The sequence below is a fragment of the Eptesicus fuscus genome, chromosome 7 (assembly GCF_027574615.1).
Source record: "Eptesicus fuscus isolate TK198812 chromosome 7, DD_ASM_mEF_20220401, whole genome shotgun sequence".
NCBI lineage: Eukaryota > Metazoa > Chordata > Mammalia > Chiroptera > Vespertilionidae > Eptesicus > Eptesicus fuscus.
In genome coordinates, this window is record NC_072479.1 from 96,371,292 (window position 1) to 96,388,996 (window position 17,705).

Below are 17,705 nucleotides of genomic sequence, written 5' to 3' on the forward strand. Positions count from 1 at the left end.
AAGCATGGATCAGACTGTCGGGCCTCGGGGGGTGGGTAGGGAAGGGTGGGGATAAAGGGAGAGATCAACCAAAGGACTTGTGTGCAGACATATGAGCCCAACCAGTGGTTAAGGACAACAGGGGGGTGGGGGCATGTGTGGGGAGGGGGGTGGGATGGAAATGGGGGGACGAGGACAAATATATGATACCTTAATCAATAAAGAAATTTAAAAAAAAAAAACTGTGAGGTAATTTTAAGTGAAGAAAAGAAGCCAGTTCTAGAGTCATTCCGACCACAGGTTTCTAACTTAGAAAACTGGGTTCTATTTGTGCCTCTACCACAGCCTTATCTGTGCCTGGTAAGTACTTGGCATGAGCTATTTAACCTCTCTGTGCCTCATTTTCTCCACCTGTAAAATGGAAATAATAATAGTATCTTCACTGTTGTGCCATTTTGAATGAGTTAATCCTTGCAAAACCCTTGTAACAGTGGTTGGCACATAGTAAGTGCTCAATAAACATTAGTTCTTTCTCTCGTTACCGATGTAGGTCAAGCACAGTGTGATCTCTGTGGATAGAGAGATAAGAGACACAGCCCTATCACCCATGCAGTGCACCACCCAGTGGGAAGCCAGCAGCCCAGGAAGAGTGCCCATCCAGCCTGTGGTTCCAGGACGGGAACACGGAGCACTTGGAGTGGGAGGAGGAAGAATGTGCAAAGGCGCCTGGTGGTGGAGCAGGAGGTGCGTGAGGGATGGTTCAGTGGGTCAGTGCAGTTACGAGCAGAGTCCATGAAGATGAGGCTGGGTGGCAGGGAGAGAGCAGTCGGCAAGTTCCTTCTCAGCCCACCGTGGAGCTGGGGTTTTCCCCTGAAGCCAAAGGGGGACACTGAAGGATTTAATGGGCGACACAGGCAGGTCTCCTTTGAGAAAGACCACTCTCTGAATAGCAGACAAGGTAGAGACAAGGGAATGTGCCTGCACCTCAAGACATATACTGTAATTTGTACGTTTAGATCATATTTATTGCTGGTCTCCTCCCAGCTGGACCATGTCGATGGAGAGAATGCTCTGAGATGCGGGATGGGGTGGCTGTGTCAGGGCTTCCCCCAGCGGGCGGGGGGAGGGAGGGAGTGTGGAGAGGCAGGAAAACGGAAAGGCAGAGAGAGGGGTGACTCCTGAGCTTCTGGCTCAAGGAGTGAAGGGGGCAGTGGTTTCACTTACTCTGGGTGGGGGAGGGGAATGCTGCCTTTAGTTTGGAACCCTGTGAGAGGTCTGGTGAGGTGTGTGGCCAGATGTTACTAGAAAAACAGATCCGTATCTCAGAGGCATGCTTTGAGGAAGACATAGGGTGATTGCAAAGTATTTAACCACTGGGAAAGCATGGGTGCCCATGCATTAGAATTAATGCTGGCCATGGGGCTGCACAGGGTCCTGGAGGCCCTCGCTGTGCCTGGGTGTTAACCTGTCAGTTGCTGGGCTGAGAGGTCTAGAGGTCCTGAGGGAGGCACTCAGGTGGCTCAGGGATACAGCTCTTTACCAAGCAGCACATTAGATTGAAATATGGTTACCTCTGGTATGGCTGCACATGGACGAGCCTGGAGCTCTTAACTCCATGCCCGATGTTGTGCTAAGCTCAACCCTCTCCACCCATGACCTCATTCAAACCTCACAACCACCCTGTGAGGTATCATCACCACCATCCTCCTCCTCCTCCTCACCATCATCTCCATTCTGACAGGGGCAGTGGTAGAGCTGTCTTCTCACAAGTGTGCTGGTAATCTCACCTGGGAAATTTCACTGCAGCCTCTGATGCTGGTGCTGGATCACCTGCAATTTAATCAACATCTTCAATAGTTTGTGCACATTCCCTGTTCAAAAAGCAGGGCAGCCCTAGCCGGTTTGGCTCAGTGGATAGAGTGTCAGTCTGCGGACTGAAGGGTCCCAGGTTTGATTCCAGTCAAGGGCACATACCTCGGTTGCAGGCTCTTCCCTGGCCAGGCCCTGGTTAGGGCTCATGTAGGAGGCAACCAATCGATGTGTTTCTCTCACATCAATATTTCTCTTTCCCTCTCTCTAAAAATCAATGGAAAAATATCCTCGGGTGAGGATTCACACACACACACACACACACACACACACACACACATACACACAGCAGGGCAACCGTGTTTCCTGAAGGTTCCCCTCACTCATGGAGGCATTCCAAGAGACATCCCTCAGCCCTTTGCAACCTGTTCTAACCACCCCCAGCCCAGCCCTGGCAGAACTGGCCACTCCCTCCTCTGTGCCCTACTGCACCTGGCTATGGCACCTGTAATTCCATATGACAACTACCGTCATCCCCACTGGAATGTAGGCCCTTGGAGGACAAGGAGCCTGTCACACACATCTTGCATTCATCGATGCTTAGCAAGCATCTGGCTGTGGGCTCAATAAATGTTTGTTGAATGAGCAGATACATGAACGAGACTGAATTGTGATTATTATTTGGGGTAAGATGGAGCTCCAATTGCCCTACCATCAGGAATATGTAAATTCATAATGCATTCCTTTTATTTTCATCACTTGAATGTTCATTTCTCTGACCTTTGTAGATATTTCCTACTATATTAAATAGCGATCTATTAAACTACTAAAGTCTAGGATTATAGACTACAGACATGATGGAAGAGCAAGAATGTGCCTGATGCAACCAACCAACCTGAGAAAGAACTCAATTTAACTTTCTCGGGAGCATAGTTTATGTTGCTCAACCCCTCCCCAAATGAGGGCAAAACTAGTTGTTATAGCATATACTTATCAACTCTCAGACTTTAAAATAAGAATGCAAATGACTTCTAACACCTATAAAGGGCCAGTCCTGATTGGCAAACTGCTTTGGGAACATCATGCTCAGAGGCGTGAGGCCTTAGAGATGATGCCTCTGGCACCTAGAATGATTGACGGAGGGAAGCTCGGAGATGAAGGCATGAAGCTACATATGCACTCAGGTCCTGGCCCACCTCTGCTCCCTGGGTAAGGGGTTGGGGGGCGGGGAGGGGAGAGGAACTCCTGCTGCTTCAGGCTCTGAGCCGTGACAGCAGGTGCTCACAGGTCAGTGTGGCCCTGCACTGGTGGTGTTAGGTGAAGGGTGCTGTCATGGTTTTGAGGGACTGGGTTCAAATCTTGACCCTGCCATTTCCTAGCTAATGATCTTGCATGTTGCTTCTCGGCCTGATGCCCTGTTAAATGGAAAATGATAATGCCCACCTCCAGGAAATATTAGCAGGAACAAACAGAGGCCAATGGAGTGCTTAGCACAATGCTGGCACACAGGTACTCATAAACCCCTGTATTAGCTAGGAGGTAGAGGCAACCTGGGAAGTAAAGGCAACATGCCCAGGTTTGTACTGGGGTCGAAGGTTGCCAGATGGTCTGAGACCCTGGATCTCATACCGGGATGCACTTTAGAATCGGCCGGGGTGCCTTTAAAATCCTACTGCCGGCCCTCTTTACACCCCCTTCATCCCAAACCCGAGGGCAGGCCCGGGCCTTTTTAAAGCTTCCAGAAGATTCACATAGCTAACAAGAGCCGTGTCAATCCAAAGTTCCAGGCCTGAGAGTGAGGCCATCCTGATTTCAGAATTGAAAAAGAGAGTCTGAAAATTGAAAACTTACCTTTCTAATCCTCAATGCGGCACATTAGTAAAAGACATCATAATTACTAAATTCTCTGAAAGCAACCACTCTGGGAAAGTAACAAAGCTCAAGTGTTTATTAAGAATTAAAAATACTGTAAATAAGCCATACAGTCCATTTCACAGTAAACTAAACAAACCTTTTTTTATCGTTTTCTTTGCTTTTTTCCTCTTTTTTGAAAGGCAAGACAGCCATTAAAGAGCAGCACAGCCCGAAGGGGAGGGAAACAGCACACAACTACGGAAGATGCACACGCTCCTCACTGCCGGCGGGGCCCGCACACCCCTTCCCGGACACCGGGGCGAAATAAAGACGCGGCCTCCACTCCCCAGGGAGACAGCCCAGGCCTTTGCGGACAGCCCCCCTCACACGTTTCCTGAAAGAATCCAAGGACTCCCCTTGCAGGGATTATAAACCTATGCATTTTGGGGGGCACCCTACCAAGAGGTGGCACAGGTCGGCCACAGGGGACTCTGTGGGGTGTTGTGCCTTCACATTCAGGACCGTCTGGATTCTTTGCATAGTTACCTTTGAGATCAGGAGAGGACTCGGGAGAGGAAAGGGAGAGGAAAAAGACACCCTCACCACGGGAGGCCACAGTCCGCACCTGCTGCTTGTCGGCTGAAAAACGAGGGGCTCTCCCCCTCTCGGTTCGGAGCTGACGTTTATGAATTTTAACCAGTTTAAAGTGGAAGACAAAAAGTGAGTGACATCTCCCGAACACTTACTTCTTCCGGAAGTATAAAAAAAAAAGGTAAAATGAATTTTCCTTAAAGACAATCAGAGAGAAAAATGCCCCTTCCCCCCCACTTTTTTCACTTCCAATCTGCCAGCCAGGCAGGCTTTGTTGAGGTTAGCGTTAATCTGCTTCTGTTAATCCTCAGGACAACCATCCCCGTTCTCTGACACCAGAGACATCCCTGCTGCCCGGCACCTCCGCCTGCCGGCCGCTGGGCCTTCAGGAAACCAAGCAGAAGCTGAACGCTTGAGAAACCAGTGGTGTGTGGTAAGGACTGTAAATAAATTAACCGGGCACAGAAATACAAAATGCTGTGGTGTCCTCTGCTCTTTAAGAGGGGACAAGAACGTGAGGGGGAGGGGCGCACGGGAGAAAATAACACTTTTTTTTTTTTTTTTTTTTTTTTTTGGTCATGAGAAATTGGGACTTTCAACCGCACCCTGCAAACACAATCCATTTAGACTTTTTCATGAATTTTTTCGACTTGCACAAACAACCTGTCCAGGTCATTCCTCAGGTCATCGAGCAGACCCTTGGCTGATTCCAGGTTGTTCTCGTTGGTTTCGATTTTCACTGAGTAGGCCACCAAGCTGTCCACGGCAGTCCTGAGCATCTTCAAGTCCGACTCCACTTGGCTGACGGAGGACTTGAGGTGGTCCAGAGAAGACAGTCTGTCCAGGAAGTCCTCAGGCGGCAAGCGGGCCGCCTGGGCCTGGTCCTGGCCCAGCAGCGTGTGGACTTGCTCCTGAACCTTCTGGAGCGTGTCCACGGTGCTGGGGAGCTCGCCCACGCTTCTCTTCAGCTCCTCCACGTCGCTGTAGAGCGAGAGCTGGGCCTCCCCCAGGCTCCTCACGGTGCTGGCCAGGCCGCCCTTGTCCGCCTCCTCCGAGGAGTCCAGGCCGGCCAGGCGCTGCTGCAGGGCGGCCAGGCGCTGCTCGCACTCCTCGCTCTTGGCCAGCAGGGACTCCAGGCTCTCGCTCTGCCGCGCCGAGGCCATCTGCACGGCCTGGACTCCGTCTTCCACGGTCTGCAGCCGGGCGTCCAAGCCCTGACTCTTCCTCTGGAGCGCGTCGAGGGCGTCGGAGTGTTTGAAAACCCCATCTTCTTCCGGCTCCAGGGACTGGGCCTTCAGCTGGCGCAGCTCCTCCGCGAGTCTCCTGACCTCCTCGGGGAGGCGGGAGGTGGCCTCCTCCGACTGGAGGACCTTCTCCGTGAGGGCCTGCAACGTCAGGTGCTCCGAATCGGCCGCCTCCTTGAACTTCTGCTGCTCCTGTTTGAGGCTCACCAGCTCTTTGACCTCAGTGTAGACATCCGACTCCATGGTCTGAAGGGTGCTTCTCAGGGCCTCCAGGTCCTTTTCTTTGGACTTCAGAGAGGTCTGTATGTCCTTCACGACTCCCTTCAGGGCTTTCAACTCCTGCTTGTCCCCCTCGGAGTGCTCCAGAGAGGCAACCTTCGCCTTCACGTCGTTGATCTCCTTCTGGCTCCTCTTCTGGACCTCAGTGAAGATGGCGATGTTGTCGTTGATGGACTTGGTGAGCTCCGTCAGCCTCTCCTCCACCGTGTTCTCGAGGGACGTGAAGTCCCGCTCCCGGGCATCCTTCACCACGTGGATGCCGTCCGAGAGGTCCTTGAGAATCTCGTTCTGGAGCTTCTGCAGAACTTCGCTGATCCGGTTGATCTCGCTCTCCCCTTGCTTCATGACTTTCTCCGCGAGCTCTTGCTTATGTTGGAAGGTTCTCAAGAAGGACTCAAAAGTCCCCAATGTGGCTTGCAGAGACTGCACCTGTAACCAAAGTCCAGATGTTAATTGCTAAGAAGAGCTGATGAGTGTTAGGCGACACAACTCATTTCTTTTCGTCTGCCCAGCTTCCAAGTCCCACCTCTTCTAGAATGACACCACAATTTTCCTTTGGAGAACCATCCTTCCACATACAATCTATGTGGTTTGGGGGACCAACCTAAGGGCCCTCCCAAGTGCTCCAGGGATGGTTTCTAACACAGGCTTAGGCAATCAGCATTCTCCATCCACCTCCCCCTCAAAATGGAGCCACAGTGATTAGTCCAGGGATGGGCATATGGCCTAAAGCAGGCCAACAAGTCAATTCCAGAACTTCCTTTAAACCTACTCAGAAAGAAAGCCACTTTCTACTGGAGACTGCTAGCTGCAGAATGAGGGAGCCTGGAGCTGAGCTACGCAGACTAGCACAGGAAGAATGCGGGTCTAAGAATCAAGCCAGCACAGAGGGAAGCAGAAGTGAGAAACACGATAACAAGATCAAGGTCTGAAGATACAATCTGAATTCCCGGATGCAGCTATACCTGAAGGAATCTCTCCCCACCCACTGCTCTTTGAGCCAAGTTTCTAGCTTTTGCAAGAGAAAGAGTCTCACAACTTTTCATTGAAAAATAGCTGAGGCACGTGGGAGACACTGGGCTGGGAGGCAAGAGACAGGGCCCGGGTCTCTGTCACCACTTTTAGCTGTGTGGCCCTGCACAAGTCATCGTCCTTACCTGCAAAATGTGAGCGGTGGACCAGATGATCCTTTAGCATTCTCTGGCTTAGTGAACACATTATGATCCCGGGAGTTTGCCATTACACATTCATTTTAAATAAATTCTACCCTAAACAAGGTCTGACCTCGGAACTACCCCCAGGGAGCTGGTTTAATGTACTGAGAGGCTGACAGATGATGATTAATGGCCCGGGCTTTATCCGAATGTGGTACACGGGGCCACATAGAATGCTTTCTTACACACATACAACAGCAAAAAGAGCCTGAATCTATCAAGTCTCTAACTTTTTGTGAATTGGTTAGTCACCAATTCACAAAAATACATACTAGTGAGAAATATGCCAGGAGGAAGCAATCAGCCAAATCCACAAAGTGGAAAATTCCACAGGACAAATAACCAGGATCTTCAACAAGTAAGTGGCATTATAAATGGCATTTTAAAAGGGAGAAAGACAGGAGACTATTGCAGGTTAAAAGAAATGTAAGGCTTATCAATCAAATGTAATGTGCAGACATAAATGGATCCTGATTCAAACAAACCAACTGTAAGAGAGACATTTTTTAGAGAATTGGGGAAATCTCATTATGAACTGGGTATCAGAAGATAATAAAGAATATCTGTTAACTTTGTTAGGTATAATAGACTGTGTTTTGTCGAAAGAAACAAGGAAAAAAAGAGAAGAAACTCTTATCTGTTAGAAATAAATCCTAAAAATACTTGGGGTGTGTCAGTCAGGGATTAATTTTATAATTAGTTCCTAGTTCACTATCCACAGGTCTGTCAGGGCCACACGGGCCCTTCAGAGGGCCTAGAACCAACTGGCAACATTTTCGGAAGCCCTGCACCCACTGTGCCGCTGAATCTTCTGGGTCAGGGCAGGCCAGCTTCTCTGCCCAGGCTGAGACCACTCAGAAGACCTGGGCCATTTTCCAAAACTGGGAACCAACAGAAACCAGGTGGGCACCCAACAGGGCAGTGGAGCAGAGTGCTTCAGCATCAAACTGAGGGGAGAAGGGGTGGCAATGGAATGAAACAATAGAAAAAAATGATAATTACTGAAACTGGGATTCATTATATTGGTCTCTGTTTATGCTTCAACATTCCCGTGATAAGAGGTTAAAAAATAAAATAGTGTGGGCTCCAGAACCAGACTGCCTATGTTCATAGCCCAGCTTGGACACTTCCTGTGTGCTTGTGGGCAAGTAACTTAACCTGGGGTCAGGGCACCCCAGGACCTTCCGCTCCACCACTCAGGATCTGTGCGTGACCTTGGTTTCCTCAGCTGCAGCATGGAAACAAAAATAGTACCCGATTCAGGCTTGTTTTGTGAGTTAACCTATGTAAAGTGCTTCAATTGTACCTAACACATAGTGAATGACCAACAATTGGTAAATGGCATCTTCATTATTGTTTAAACTTTCTTTTGAAGTAGCTCAGAAGCCTGGAGATTCCTAGACCATCCTTAGCCCAATGCCAAAGGGAAAACACTACAGGAATGGGAACAGGACACCTGGGCTCTAGTTCCAGCCCCACCAATAACAAGCTCTGTGGGCACAAATAAGTCACACTCGCTTCCCAAGTCCCAAGCTCCTTGTCTATTAACAAACAGGTTTCTCAAGTCCCTTCTGGCTTCTACCAGTCTGTGATTTTAAGATAAATTAGACTAAGGTTCTCAGGGACTCTAGGATATTAGACAATTTTCCTGCCCAACCAAATATAACCTGAATCATTAAGGACAGTGGAGAGAACTCACCTCTAAAACTAGGTTATGTAATCACAGTACTTGCCTGTTCTAAGCATAGCACTCAGAATAGAGGTGTGAGAGCAGCACCTGCAACGTGCACGTGTTCGCCAATGTTTTCTGAATGAATCAAAGAATAAATGAATTAACAGAGCAAAATCTAATGAGGACCAAGCTGGTCCATTTCCTCTCCGATCCCTGAATGTCACTCTGGGCTGGCTCTTTACAAATGGCTGGGAAGGGGACTAGATCAGAAATTATGAATGAAACCAAACAAACCAACCCTCATCATTATGGAAAGAACATAGAAAGTGTACCCCCCATCCCCCACGGGGTACTGATGTTGTTGGTTGTTCATTTTTACATGCAAAAACCCTTATTATAATTAACTAGTGGCCCAGTGCACGAATTCGTGCACATTGAAAGGAAATTAATTAGAAGAAATATTTTAATATCACTATTTGCCCTTTCTCTATAATAGAAGTGTCAACCAAATTCACAATCGACAATGACAGATGGAAAGAAACAACATGTGTGCAATTGGCACCAGCGAGAGTTTTATATGTGTTGCGCATGCAACTTAGCCTTTTATAGATATAGAAAAAACTTGCTTAATTAGACCTGCTTTCTGATGTAGCTAAACTTTTTCCAGCCCAGTGAAACACCCCAACTTCTCTTTCAGGTAATTGTCAGCAACACAGCAGTAAATATCAACACGAAGCAGATTATTATTGTAGATCATGCAGGGAGAACAAAGGGTAAAATATTTAACTGCAGCAGTGTTTGATTATATTCTGCACAGTGAGAAAACCTGAAGTCATTTTCAAGGTCCACCATTTCTTACTTTTCAGTTGGGTCAAGTTTCTAAACATTCTAAATCTCCATTTTTCGGTTAATGAAAAGAAAATAGGATTCCACTGAGTCTCCTATCTACCTACTCCAGGACTTCTGTGAGGATCAAATGAGATGAGGCATAGGAAAACGCTTCACAGACATTTGGTTAAAGTGTGAAATGTTTCCACCTGGCTATAAAGCAAGTCGTGTTCCTGGGCTGAAGAAACTGCAAGGAGGCTAGTCATCGCTAGGGAGAGGAAGCCAGACGTTGCTATGTGACATCATTACTCAGATGAACACTTAGCATATTAGCCTTTATATATATATAGACTACAGGCCTAGTGCATGATTGAATCATGCACGTGTAGGGTCCCCTACACGCTTTCCCTTTCAATCACGGGGAGCTGGGTGCCTGTCCGCTGGTGCACCAGGCGCCGGAGGCTTCTGAAAGGCCTGCTGCCTGAGTGGACAGGCACCCAGCTCCCACGCTTTTGCTTTTGATCACGGGGAGCTGGGTGCCTGTCCGCTGGTGCACCAGGTGCCGGAAGCTTCTGAAAGGCCTGCTGTCTGAGTGGACAGGCACCCAGCTCCCACGCTTTCCTTTCGATCGCTGGTGCACCAGGCCTTTCAGAAGCCTCCGGTGCCGCGGAGGCTTCTGAAAGGCCTGCTGCCTGAGTGGACAGGCACCCAGCTTCCACGCTTTTGCTTTCGATTGCGGGGGAGCTGAGTGCCTGTCCACTCAGGCACTCAGCTCCCCCTCTTTTGATGGTCCGCGTGGCGGGACGTCATCTCGCTGCCCCAGAGGCCCCTTCTGTGCTCGTGCCGCTGCTGGCGACGCAGCTCAGCGTCCCGCCGGCCCAATCAGCTACCCCGGCCACACCGAGTCCCCCCCCCCCCCGCGCCTCCTGGCCAATCGTGGGCATAGCGAAGGTACGGTCAATTTGCATATTTGTCTATTATTAGGTAGGATATGCAATGGATGCATCTGTTCCCCCAGTATATGCGGAGTGCCACTAAGTGATGGGTACTGGACAAGACGTCAAAGATAAAATAACAGCTAAGACAGGATCCCTGCCCTCAAGGAGCTCACAGCCTGGGGAAGGGGGATAGTGGTGACTGTCATTCAGTAGAGTGCTTACTGTATACAAAGTACTTCAGAGATATCATCTCATTCCATCGTCATAATAATCTCATGAGTTGGTGGCTCCCATTGATCATTTTACAAGTGAGGAGCCAGAGAAGAGGTAGAGCTGAGGATCAAAATCCCTGAAGGTCGGACTTCAGAGCCCGAGCTCTTAACCTTTATGCCAGGCGTCCTCAAACTACGGCCCGCGGGCCACATGCGGGTGTTTTTGCCGTTTTGTTTTTTTACTTCAAAATAAGATATGTGCAGTGTGCATAGGAATTTGTTCATAGTTTTTTTTAAAACTATAGTCCGGCCCTCCAACGGTCTGAGGGACAGTGAACTGGGCCCCTGTTTAAAAAGTTTGAGGACCCCTGCTCTATGCAGTATGCTTGGGCAGAGGTGTGTTCAAGTGCACCGAGTGCCTGGAGGTGCTGCCTAACCCTGAAGCCGACTCCTGGTCAAAATGGGAAAACAAAGAAATATGACCAGAGAACTCACTCTTCTACAAATAACAAGTGGTCTCATTAAACCGCCCCCACCCACTAGGCCTAAGCTGACTCCTTCAACCACTTGAGGCCACCCTGGATCTGCCAGGGCACCCCAGGACCTTCAGCTCCACCACTCAGGGTCTGTGTGTAACCCTGAACCAGTAACAACCGCTCTAGGCTCAGCTGGCCCCTCTGTGAACTAATAAATGACACATGCCTCAGAGGGTGGCTGGGAAGCACTTGAGAGAATGCCTGGTGTTAATATGTGAATACTAACTATGAAAAACACTGTAGGTATAATACTATGAATAATAATAGTGAATACTGATTATGAATAATAACACTGTCCATATATGACCCTGCTGAGATCCAAACCTCAGCCCCAACCAAGCCTCATATAGAGTTATAAAAAGGTTTCAAACTTAGGTTGTCAGAGGACCCACTACTCAATCCAAAATAACTTACTTACTGTCTACCCAGAGTTGCACACAGAAGGGACCACACACTGTGGCAAATCCTAATACTGTTCTGGGCGTGTTCTGAGTTACAAGTCAACGGAGTAAGCATAAATTGAGCACTACTGCGTACCAGGCAAGGCATAGGAAAGGTAACAAAATGAACAGATGAGTGGTTAAGAGTGTTCCGGGATACCCAGCCAGCGTGGCTCAGTGGTTGAGTGTCGACCTATGAACCAGGAGGTCATGGTTCTATTCCTGGTCAGGGCACATGCCTGGGTTGAGGGCTTGATCCCCAGTGTGGGGTGTGCAGGAGGTAGCTGATCAATGATTCTCTCTCATCATTGATGTTTCTATCTCTCCCTCTCCCTTCCTCTCTGAATTCAATAAAAATGTGGTGTGTGGTTTTTTTTTTAAGTGTTCTAGCCCTACCTGGTTTGGCTCAGTGGATAGAGCACCGGCCTGTGGACTGAAAGGTCCTGGGTTCGATTCCAATCAAGGGCACATGCCCGGGTTTCGGGCTCGATCCCCAGTAGGGGGTGTGCAGGAAGCAGCCGATCAATGATTCCCTCTCATCATTGATGTTTCTCTCTCTCTCCCTCTTCCTTCCTCTATGAAATCAATAAAAAAATATTTTTTTTAAAAAGTGCCTGGGAGACAACTGTGATTTGAACCCTAGCCCTGCCATTTACTAGCTGTGTAACTATGCAAAGTTCCTTGTGTCTCACTGTTCTCATCTGCAAAGGGGGATCACAGTACAGCTGACCCGTGAGCAATGTAGGAGTCAGTGGTGCCAACACCCCTGTAGTCGAAAATCCACATACACCTTCTGACTCCCCAAAACCTAACTACTAATAGCCTGTTGACCAGAAGCTTTATCATTAACATAGTCGATTAACACATATTTTGCATGCATTTTATATATAATATACTGTATTCTTACAATAAGTTAAGCTAGAGAATATAAAATATTAAGAAAAGCATACAGTACTGTACGTATATATCAAAGAATCCACATATAAGTGGACCTGTGCAGTTCAAACTCATGTTGTTCAGGGTCAATTGTACTTACCCCCTGGGGGTTGTTGTTAAAGAAATGAGTGCACAATAAATATGATGCATTAAGTAATAGCTTGATTGTGCTACTAAATTAGTATATAAAGAAAGGTCACTAAATAGTGATCACTATTTCAATACTTTACAGATGGGTGGATTCTTAAAAATCTAGATGGGACCCTCCTCTCAATGTGTAGATGGGAAAACTGAACCCCAGAAAGGAAAGGAATCCACACAGCAGTGCCGAGAAGACGTGGGAACCAGAAAAGAGGGAATAAGAGAGACAGGGAGGAAGTGAAGAGAAGAAAGCCCAATTTCTTCAACCTAGATTCATGGCCTCCCCCATGTGGGCCCCAATTTCAATCACCCCTCTCACAGCTTCCCATTACAAGCAGGGTAGCCACCTGCTGTCCCTCAAACACGCTCAAGATTGTCCCCTGCCTGTGTGTTCTTCATGCCTTTTCTCAACAGTTACTAGATCTCCACTGAGCCTACCCTGACCACCAGGATACAGGCCTAGGCAAACTCCACACCCTCTCTCTTCTGGACAGTTCCCCAGTTTCCCCTGATACAAACCTACTTTATGTGCAGCTTCACAAATGATTCGTGTCTTTTCCGCTTCATATCCTCCACGGGGCCCACGTGAAGCCATATGACTATCAGACTTCAATAAATATTATGATTGATTAGTAAGTGGGTGGATGATAAGGACGAAAATGGGAGCCTAGTGATTACACTCCAACAGCATTTCTATTTTTTAAGAATGATTTAACATTCAGGAGAGGCAAAGCAGCACTGCCTACTTGATTCAAAAAAAAGTCACCTCCCCTGGCCTGCAGCACTGAGCAGACTGACTCATTCCAGTTGCTCTGCCGGTCTTAGGGGGAAATTCCCAGTCCTGCATACTCCACCAAAGTGGAGAGGAACTTGGCAGGCCAGGCCGCATGCTGGGAAAAGGAGGCAGCAGTTTCAGCCTCATAAGTGGTGGCGGGATTTTTTTATTTCAATCAGGCAACCAACTTTCATGGAGCAATGACATTGGTGGAGGTCGGCAGAGGAATGAGATTTGAGGTTATTGCACTTGGCATGGGAAAACACACAGAGAAGGATGGAAGCTAAGCGACTCTGGGTTAAAAATCTGGGTCCATCCGCACACCTGAAATAGGCCCCTGCGAAGCCTGAAGTGGGCACTGGACTGGACATTCTCATGCAGCCCGCCACTCACTAGCTGGGGTCTTGATCCATTCACTTCATCTCTCTCTAACCCTCAGGGTTCTGGTCTGAAAAATGCAGTCAAAACTGCCAGACCCACCTCCCTCCCAGGGTTGCTGCGAGGATTAGATTACAAGTGAGTAAGCCTTCTAAACACCACCTGAGCGGTATCATTCACCAATAACAATGACCTACGAACTTGGCCTTTCCTCTCCTCCCCAGCTGGAGTGTGCTGCTTCAAAGGCCCACCTGGGCACATGGGTCCAATCAAGGACAACGGGGCCCAAAGATACGATACATTTCCCTTGAACTTCGTAAATGAGTAAGACTCCCAGGTCTTCCTCCCCCAGGCTCCGGATCTATGAAACACTGGCTCAGATGACCCCCGCTGGGAGAGCCGGGGTACTTGCGGCCTTGCCAGAGGCTTCCAGGGATGCGCTGGCTTCCCTTCCAACCTCCTCTCCAGACAGCTCTGCCCATTCAGCGGTTCCTAATCCAAACAGAACGGGCTCCCCCGCGCCTGCCTGCCCGCCTCCTTACAGGTCACCGCTCCTGTCCAGTGACAGGCCTGGGCCCCCCCTCGCGGCGGCGGTCCATCCCTCGGGGCCCATTCCTCCGCAGCCATTAACAAAGGGGGTCAGGGGACCAGCCCGGGGAGCCCGGAGGCCGGATAGGGGGGGCCGGCTCCGGCCACGGGTCTGGGGCAGGGCGAGGGGTCCGGCTGTGGGGGCGGGGGCCGGGGGGAACCCACCTTCTGCTCGACGCCCTGCAAGCCCTGCCCGAGCTCCTCCCGCTGCCGGCAGAAGTCCTGGTGGCTGCTCCGGACCTCCTGGACCTCCTCCAGGACGTGGTGGACACACCAGCCCGAGAAGGCGGCCGCGGCCACCAGGACGAGGTAGAAGAGCCAGTTGAGCGCCCGGCCCAGCCTGCGCGAGCAGGACGCCGAGGACGAGGCGGCGGCGGCGGCGGCGGAGGCAGAGGCGGCGGCGGAGGAGGACTTGCCGCCGCGGTGGCCCTTGCCGTGCGTCTGGCTCTGCGGCGGCTGCGGCGGGTGCTGCTGCGGGTGCGGCGCGGGCGGCGGCGGCTGCTGCGGCGCCGGCGGCGGCTTCTTGGCCACGTCATCCGCGCCGCCCGACGGGTGGGCGCCCTTCTCCGAGGGGCTCGCGGCGCCGTGGCCGCCCTTGGAGCCCCTTTGTTTGGCCGAGGGCATGGCGAGCGCGGCGGCGGCGGCGGCGGCGGGGCCGCGGGCTGCGAGGCGAGCGAGCGGGACGCGCGGCCCGGGAAACTTCCGCGGCTCCCCCGGGGCTGGGCGAGCGGCACGCGGCGCGGCTGGCGTCGGAGCGGCCGAGAGAGCGGCGGGCGGCGGGCGGCGAGGAAGGAGGCCGGCGGGGAGGAGGGAGGAGGAGGAGGAGGAGGGGGCCTGCCTCCGCCGCGCGCGCCGACCCCGCCTCCCGGGAAGGAAGGCCGGGAGCCGGAGAGGGGGTGGGGGTGGGGGGAGCCTGCCACGCACGCGGGCGGCGCGGCCCCTCCCCTGCCGCCACGACCCCAAAGGGGAGGGCCACGGGGGGGGGGGGCCCCCGCGGGTCTGTGGGGGCGGATCGGGGTCTCGGACGGCGGAGGTGGGGGTGGGGAGGAGGATGGCGGTGAGCGATCGAGGTCTACGGGGGCCGAGGGGTGCGGGCTGGCCGAACGGGACTACGGGGCCGGGGGAGGCGGCTGAAATGGGGGAGAGGTGGGAGGGCGGCCGGGCGGGGTCTGCGGAGCCGGGGGCCGGCGGCCGAGGTGGCCCGAGGGAGGGAGGGGGCAAAGGACTGGGTGGACCGGTGCTGAGGCTGGCGACTGAGCTGGGGCCACGGGGGCCTCGGGGATAGGCGGCCGCGGTGGGGGTGGCCAGGCCAGGCGGGTCGGAGGGAGGAGAGTTGGGGATGCCACGGTGCAGAGGGCCAAGGGCGCGCCCCCCTCCCTTCTCGACCTGTGCGGAGAGAGGAAATGAAGGAGGGCGCCCCAGGAACCCTGCCCCTGGGAGTAGGAGTAAGGGGGCGGGAACAGACCCCCCCCCCCATTCCTTCCCGCTGGGAGTTGGGGCATCCCCTCCCCCCCCCCCCCCCCCTCCCGTCCCCACATGCCATCCTCCAAGCCCGCCGCGGGGCCAGGCCCTGTCTCTTTCCCCGGGTTTGAAGGCGGAGGCTGGAAGAGCTGTCCGTGAAAGCCAGTCCACCCGGAGGCGGGAGTGGGACAGTTAGCGAAGATTCTCGGACTGTGTGAAGTCTGTTCCTGGAAACACACACGTATTGAGTGTCCCCTTAGCCCAGTCAGTCCACTGTCAACGCCGTTTACTATTTTTTTCTGAAGCCCGATCAACTGCGTTTTTTTCGGGGGGTGGGGGGGCGGGGGAAAGGGGGTCCCGCAGTCTGTCCAGAGTCCTACTAGAGCCAGGTTCTGGAAACCAGCAGCAGGGCACTAACAACTAACAGGGAGGGGATAGGGTTGTGACCCCTACGTTGACAGGAGCAAATATATTGATGCCAAGACTGTGCGTAGCAACTTCCACGTGTTCTTAAAACTACAGACGCCTTGGAAGGTCGGAATGATTCTACCCGTTTTACAGGAAGGAAACTTGAGGCTGAGCCTCCACCCCAAATGACTGGCTCAAGGTCACATTCAGCCACCTGCTTCTTCCAGAGTCTGTGCTGCTTACTCACCTCAGAATGGGAAGGAAATGGGCCCCCATGGAAATGAAGCAACTTCCCACTCTAGGGCTAGTTGCTGCTGGGGTGGGGACCAAACCCCACGACGCGGCTTTCCTCCCCAACCTGGTGTCCGGTGTGTGTCTGGCACTGGGTGTGCCCAGCAATGTGCTGTGGGAACACAGCCTCTTCTGCCTGTTCTCTCAATTCTATTTTTTAAAAACACTGCCCGTTCTTAAGGCCGAGCTCAAATGCCTTCCCTATAACAGCACCCGATACCTCTCAGGGGGACTTCGAGCCAGCAAATAATTGAACATATATATGTTCGAAATAGCAAGCCTTTGTTTAGCTCCCACTGTGTGGCAGGCAGATGTCTGCAAACTATTAGCCTCCCCTCCTTGAGGACAGGAAGCAACCATTGCTTATATTTTTCTTTATATCTCACCTGGTAAGGCGCTTTTTAAAATCTCTAGTGAATGAATGAACCCATGCGTGCCTGCCCTCAAGGGGCCTGCATTACCTTTGGAGAAATGTGCAGAAACATTTTGAAGCTAATTTGTATGGTTGAGAATATAAATGTAAAGGGAACTTGAAAAGCAAACCCCTGGGCTGCGCATGGGGAAGTCTTCTGGGCCAGAACGGTCTTGAGCGAAGACTCGAAAAATGGATTTGCATAGGAAGAGAGCAGGGAGGATATTTCTGTGGCAAAAATGGGGTGAGCCCAGGACACCTGCCTGATATGAAGGGTGTGTGGTGCAATATAGAAAAGAAGGAGATGAGCTGGGTGGAGTGGGTCCAGATTGCAGCCAGGCAGAAGAGTCACTATTAGTGTGGGAGGCTAGAGTAAATCATAGTGGGTTCCACAAATACAATCATTTGCACCTAGTTCAACCGGACACACAACTCTGACTTCAGGTGGGGGTTGGGATGGAAAACATAACACTAACTCATCAGAAGGTACTAGGAAAGCCTTGTTTAAAACTTCAGCTGAGTTCTGATTGTGTTTAGAATTTCTAGCACACACAAAAGCGATCATCCTCCTTCAAGCAGCCATCCATATGAAGGCAGAGATAGCAATAACTTGCAAAACAGCTTTGGGGGCCCAATCAAGCTCGCCTGGGAGGCAGGAGTGCTACTTTGTTAGCCCGAGGTCTGCCATCAAACTAACTGTGACCTTGAAACTCGCACTT

At 51.3% G+C, this 17,705-nt stretch overlaps 1 protein-coding gene across 1 annotated transcript; it reads right to left on the reverse strand.

Annotated features, from left to right (window-relative positions):
* Nucleotides 1-3,718: 3,718 nt before the first annotated feature.
* On the reverse strand, nucleotides 3,719-15,205 carry CKAP4 (cytoskeleton associated protein 4). Its single transcript, XM_008144934.3, has 2 exons — nucleotides 14,580-15,205; nucleotides 3,719-6,185 (listed from the first exon to the last, which is right to left on the reverse strand). The coding sequence occupies exons 1-2, from the start codon at nucleotides 15,036-15,038 to the stop codon at nucleotides 4,857-4,859; spliced, it is 1,788 nt and encodes a 595-aa protein (XP_008143156.3). The 5' UTR covers nucleotides 15,039-15,205; the 3' UTR covers nucleotides 3,719-4,856.
* Nucleotides 15,206-17,705: the final 2,500 nt, after the last annotated feature.

Excerpts from the sequence above, each read along its gene's own strand:
- CKAP4 (XM_008144934.3), bottom strand. The coding sequence starts at position 15,038 with ATGCCCTCGGCCAAACAAAGGGGCTCCAAGGGCGGCCACGGCGCCGCG. Across the intron at positions 6,186-14,579 it reads TGCAGGGCGTCGAGCAGAAG|GTGCAGTCTCTGCAAGCCAC; the intron begins GTGGGTTCCCCC and ends CTTTGGTTACAG.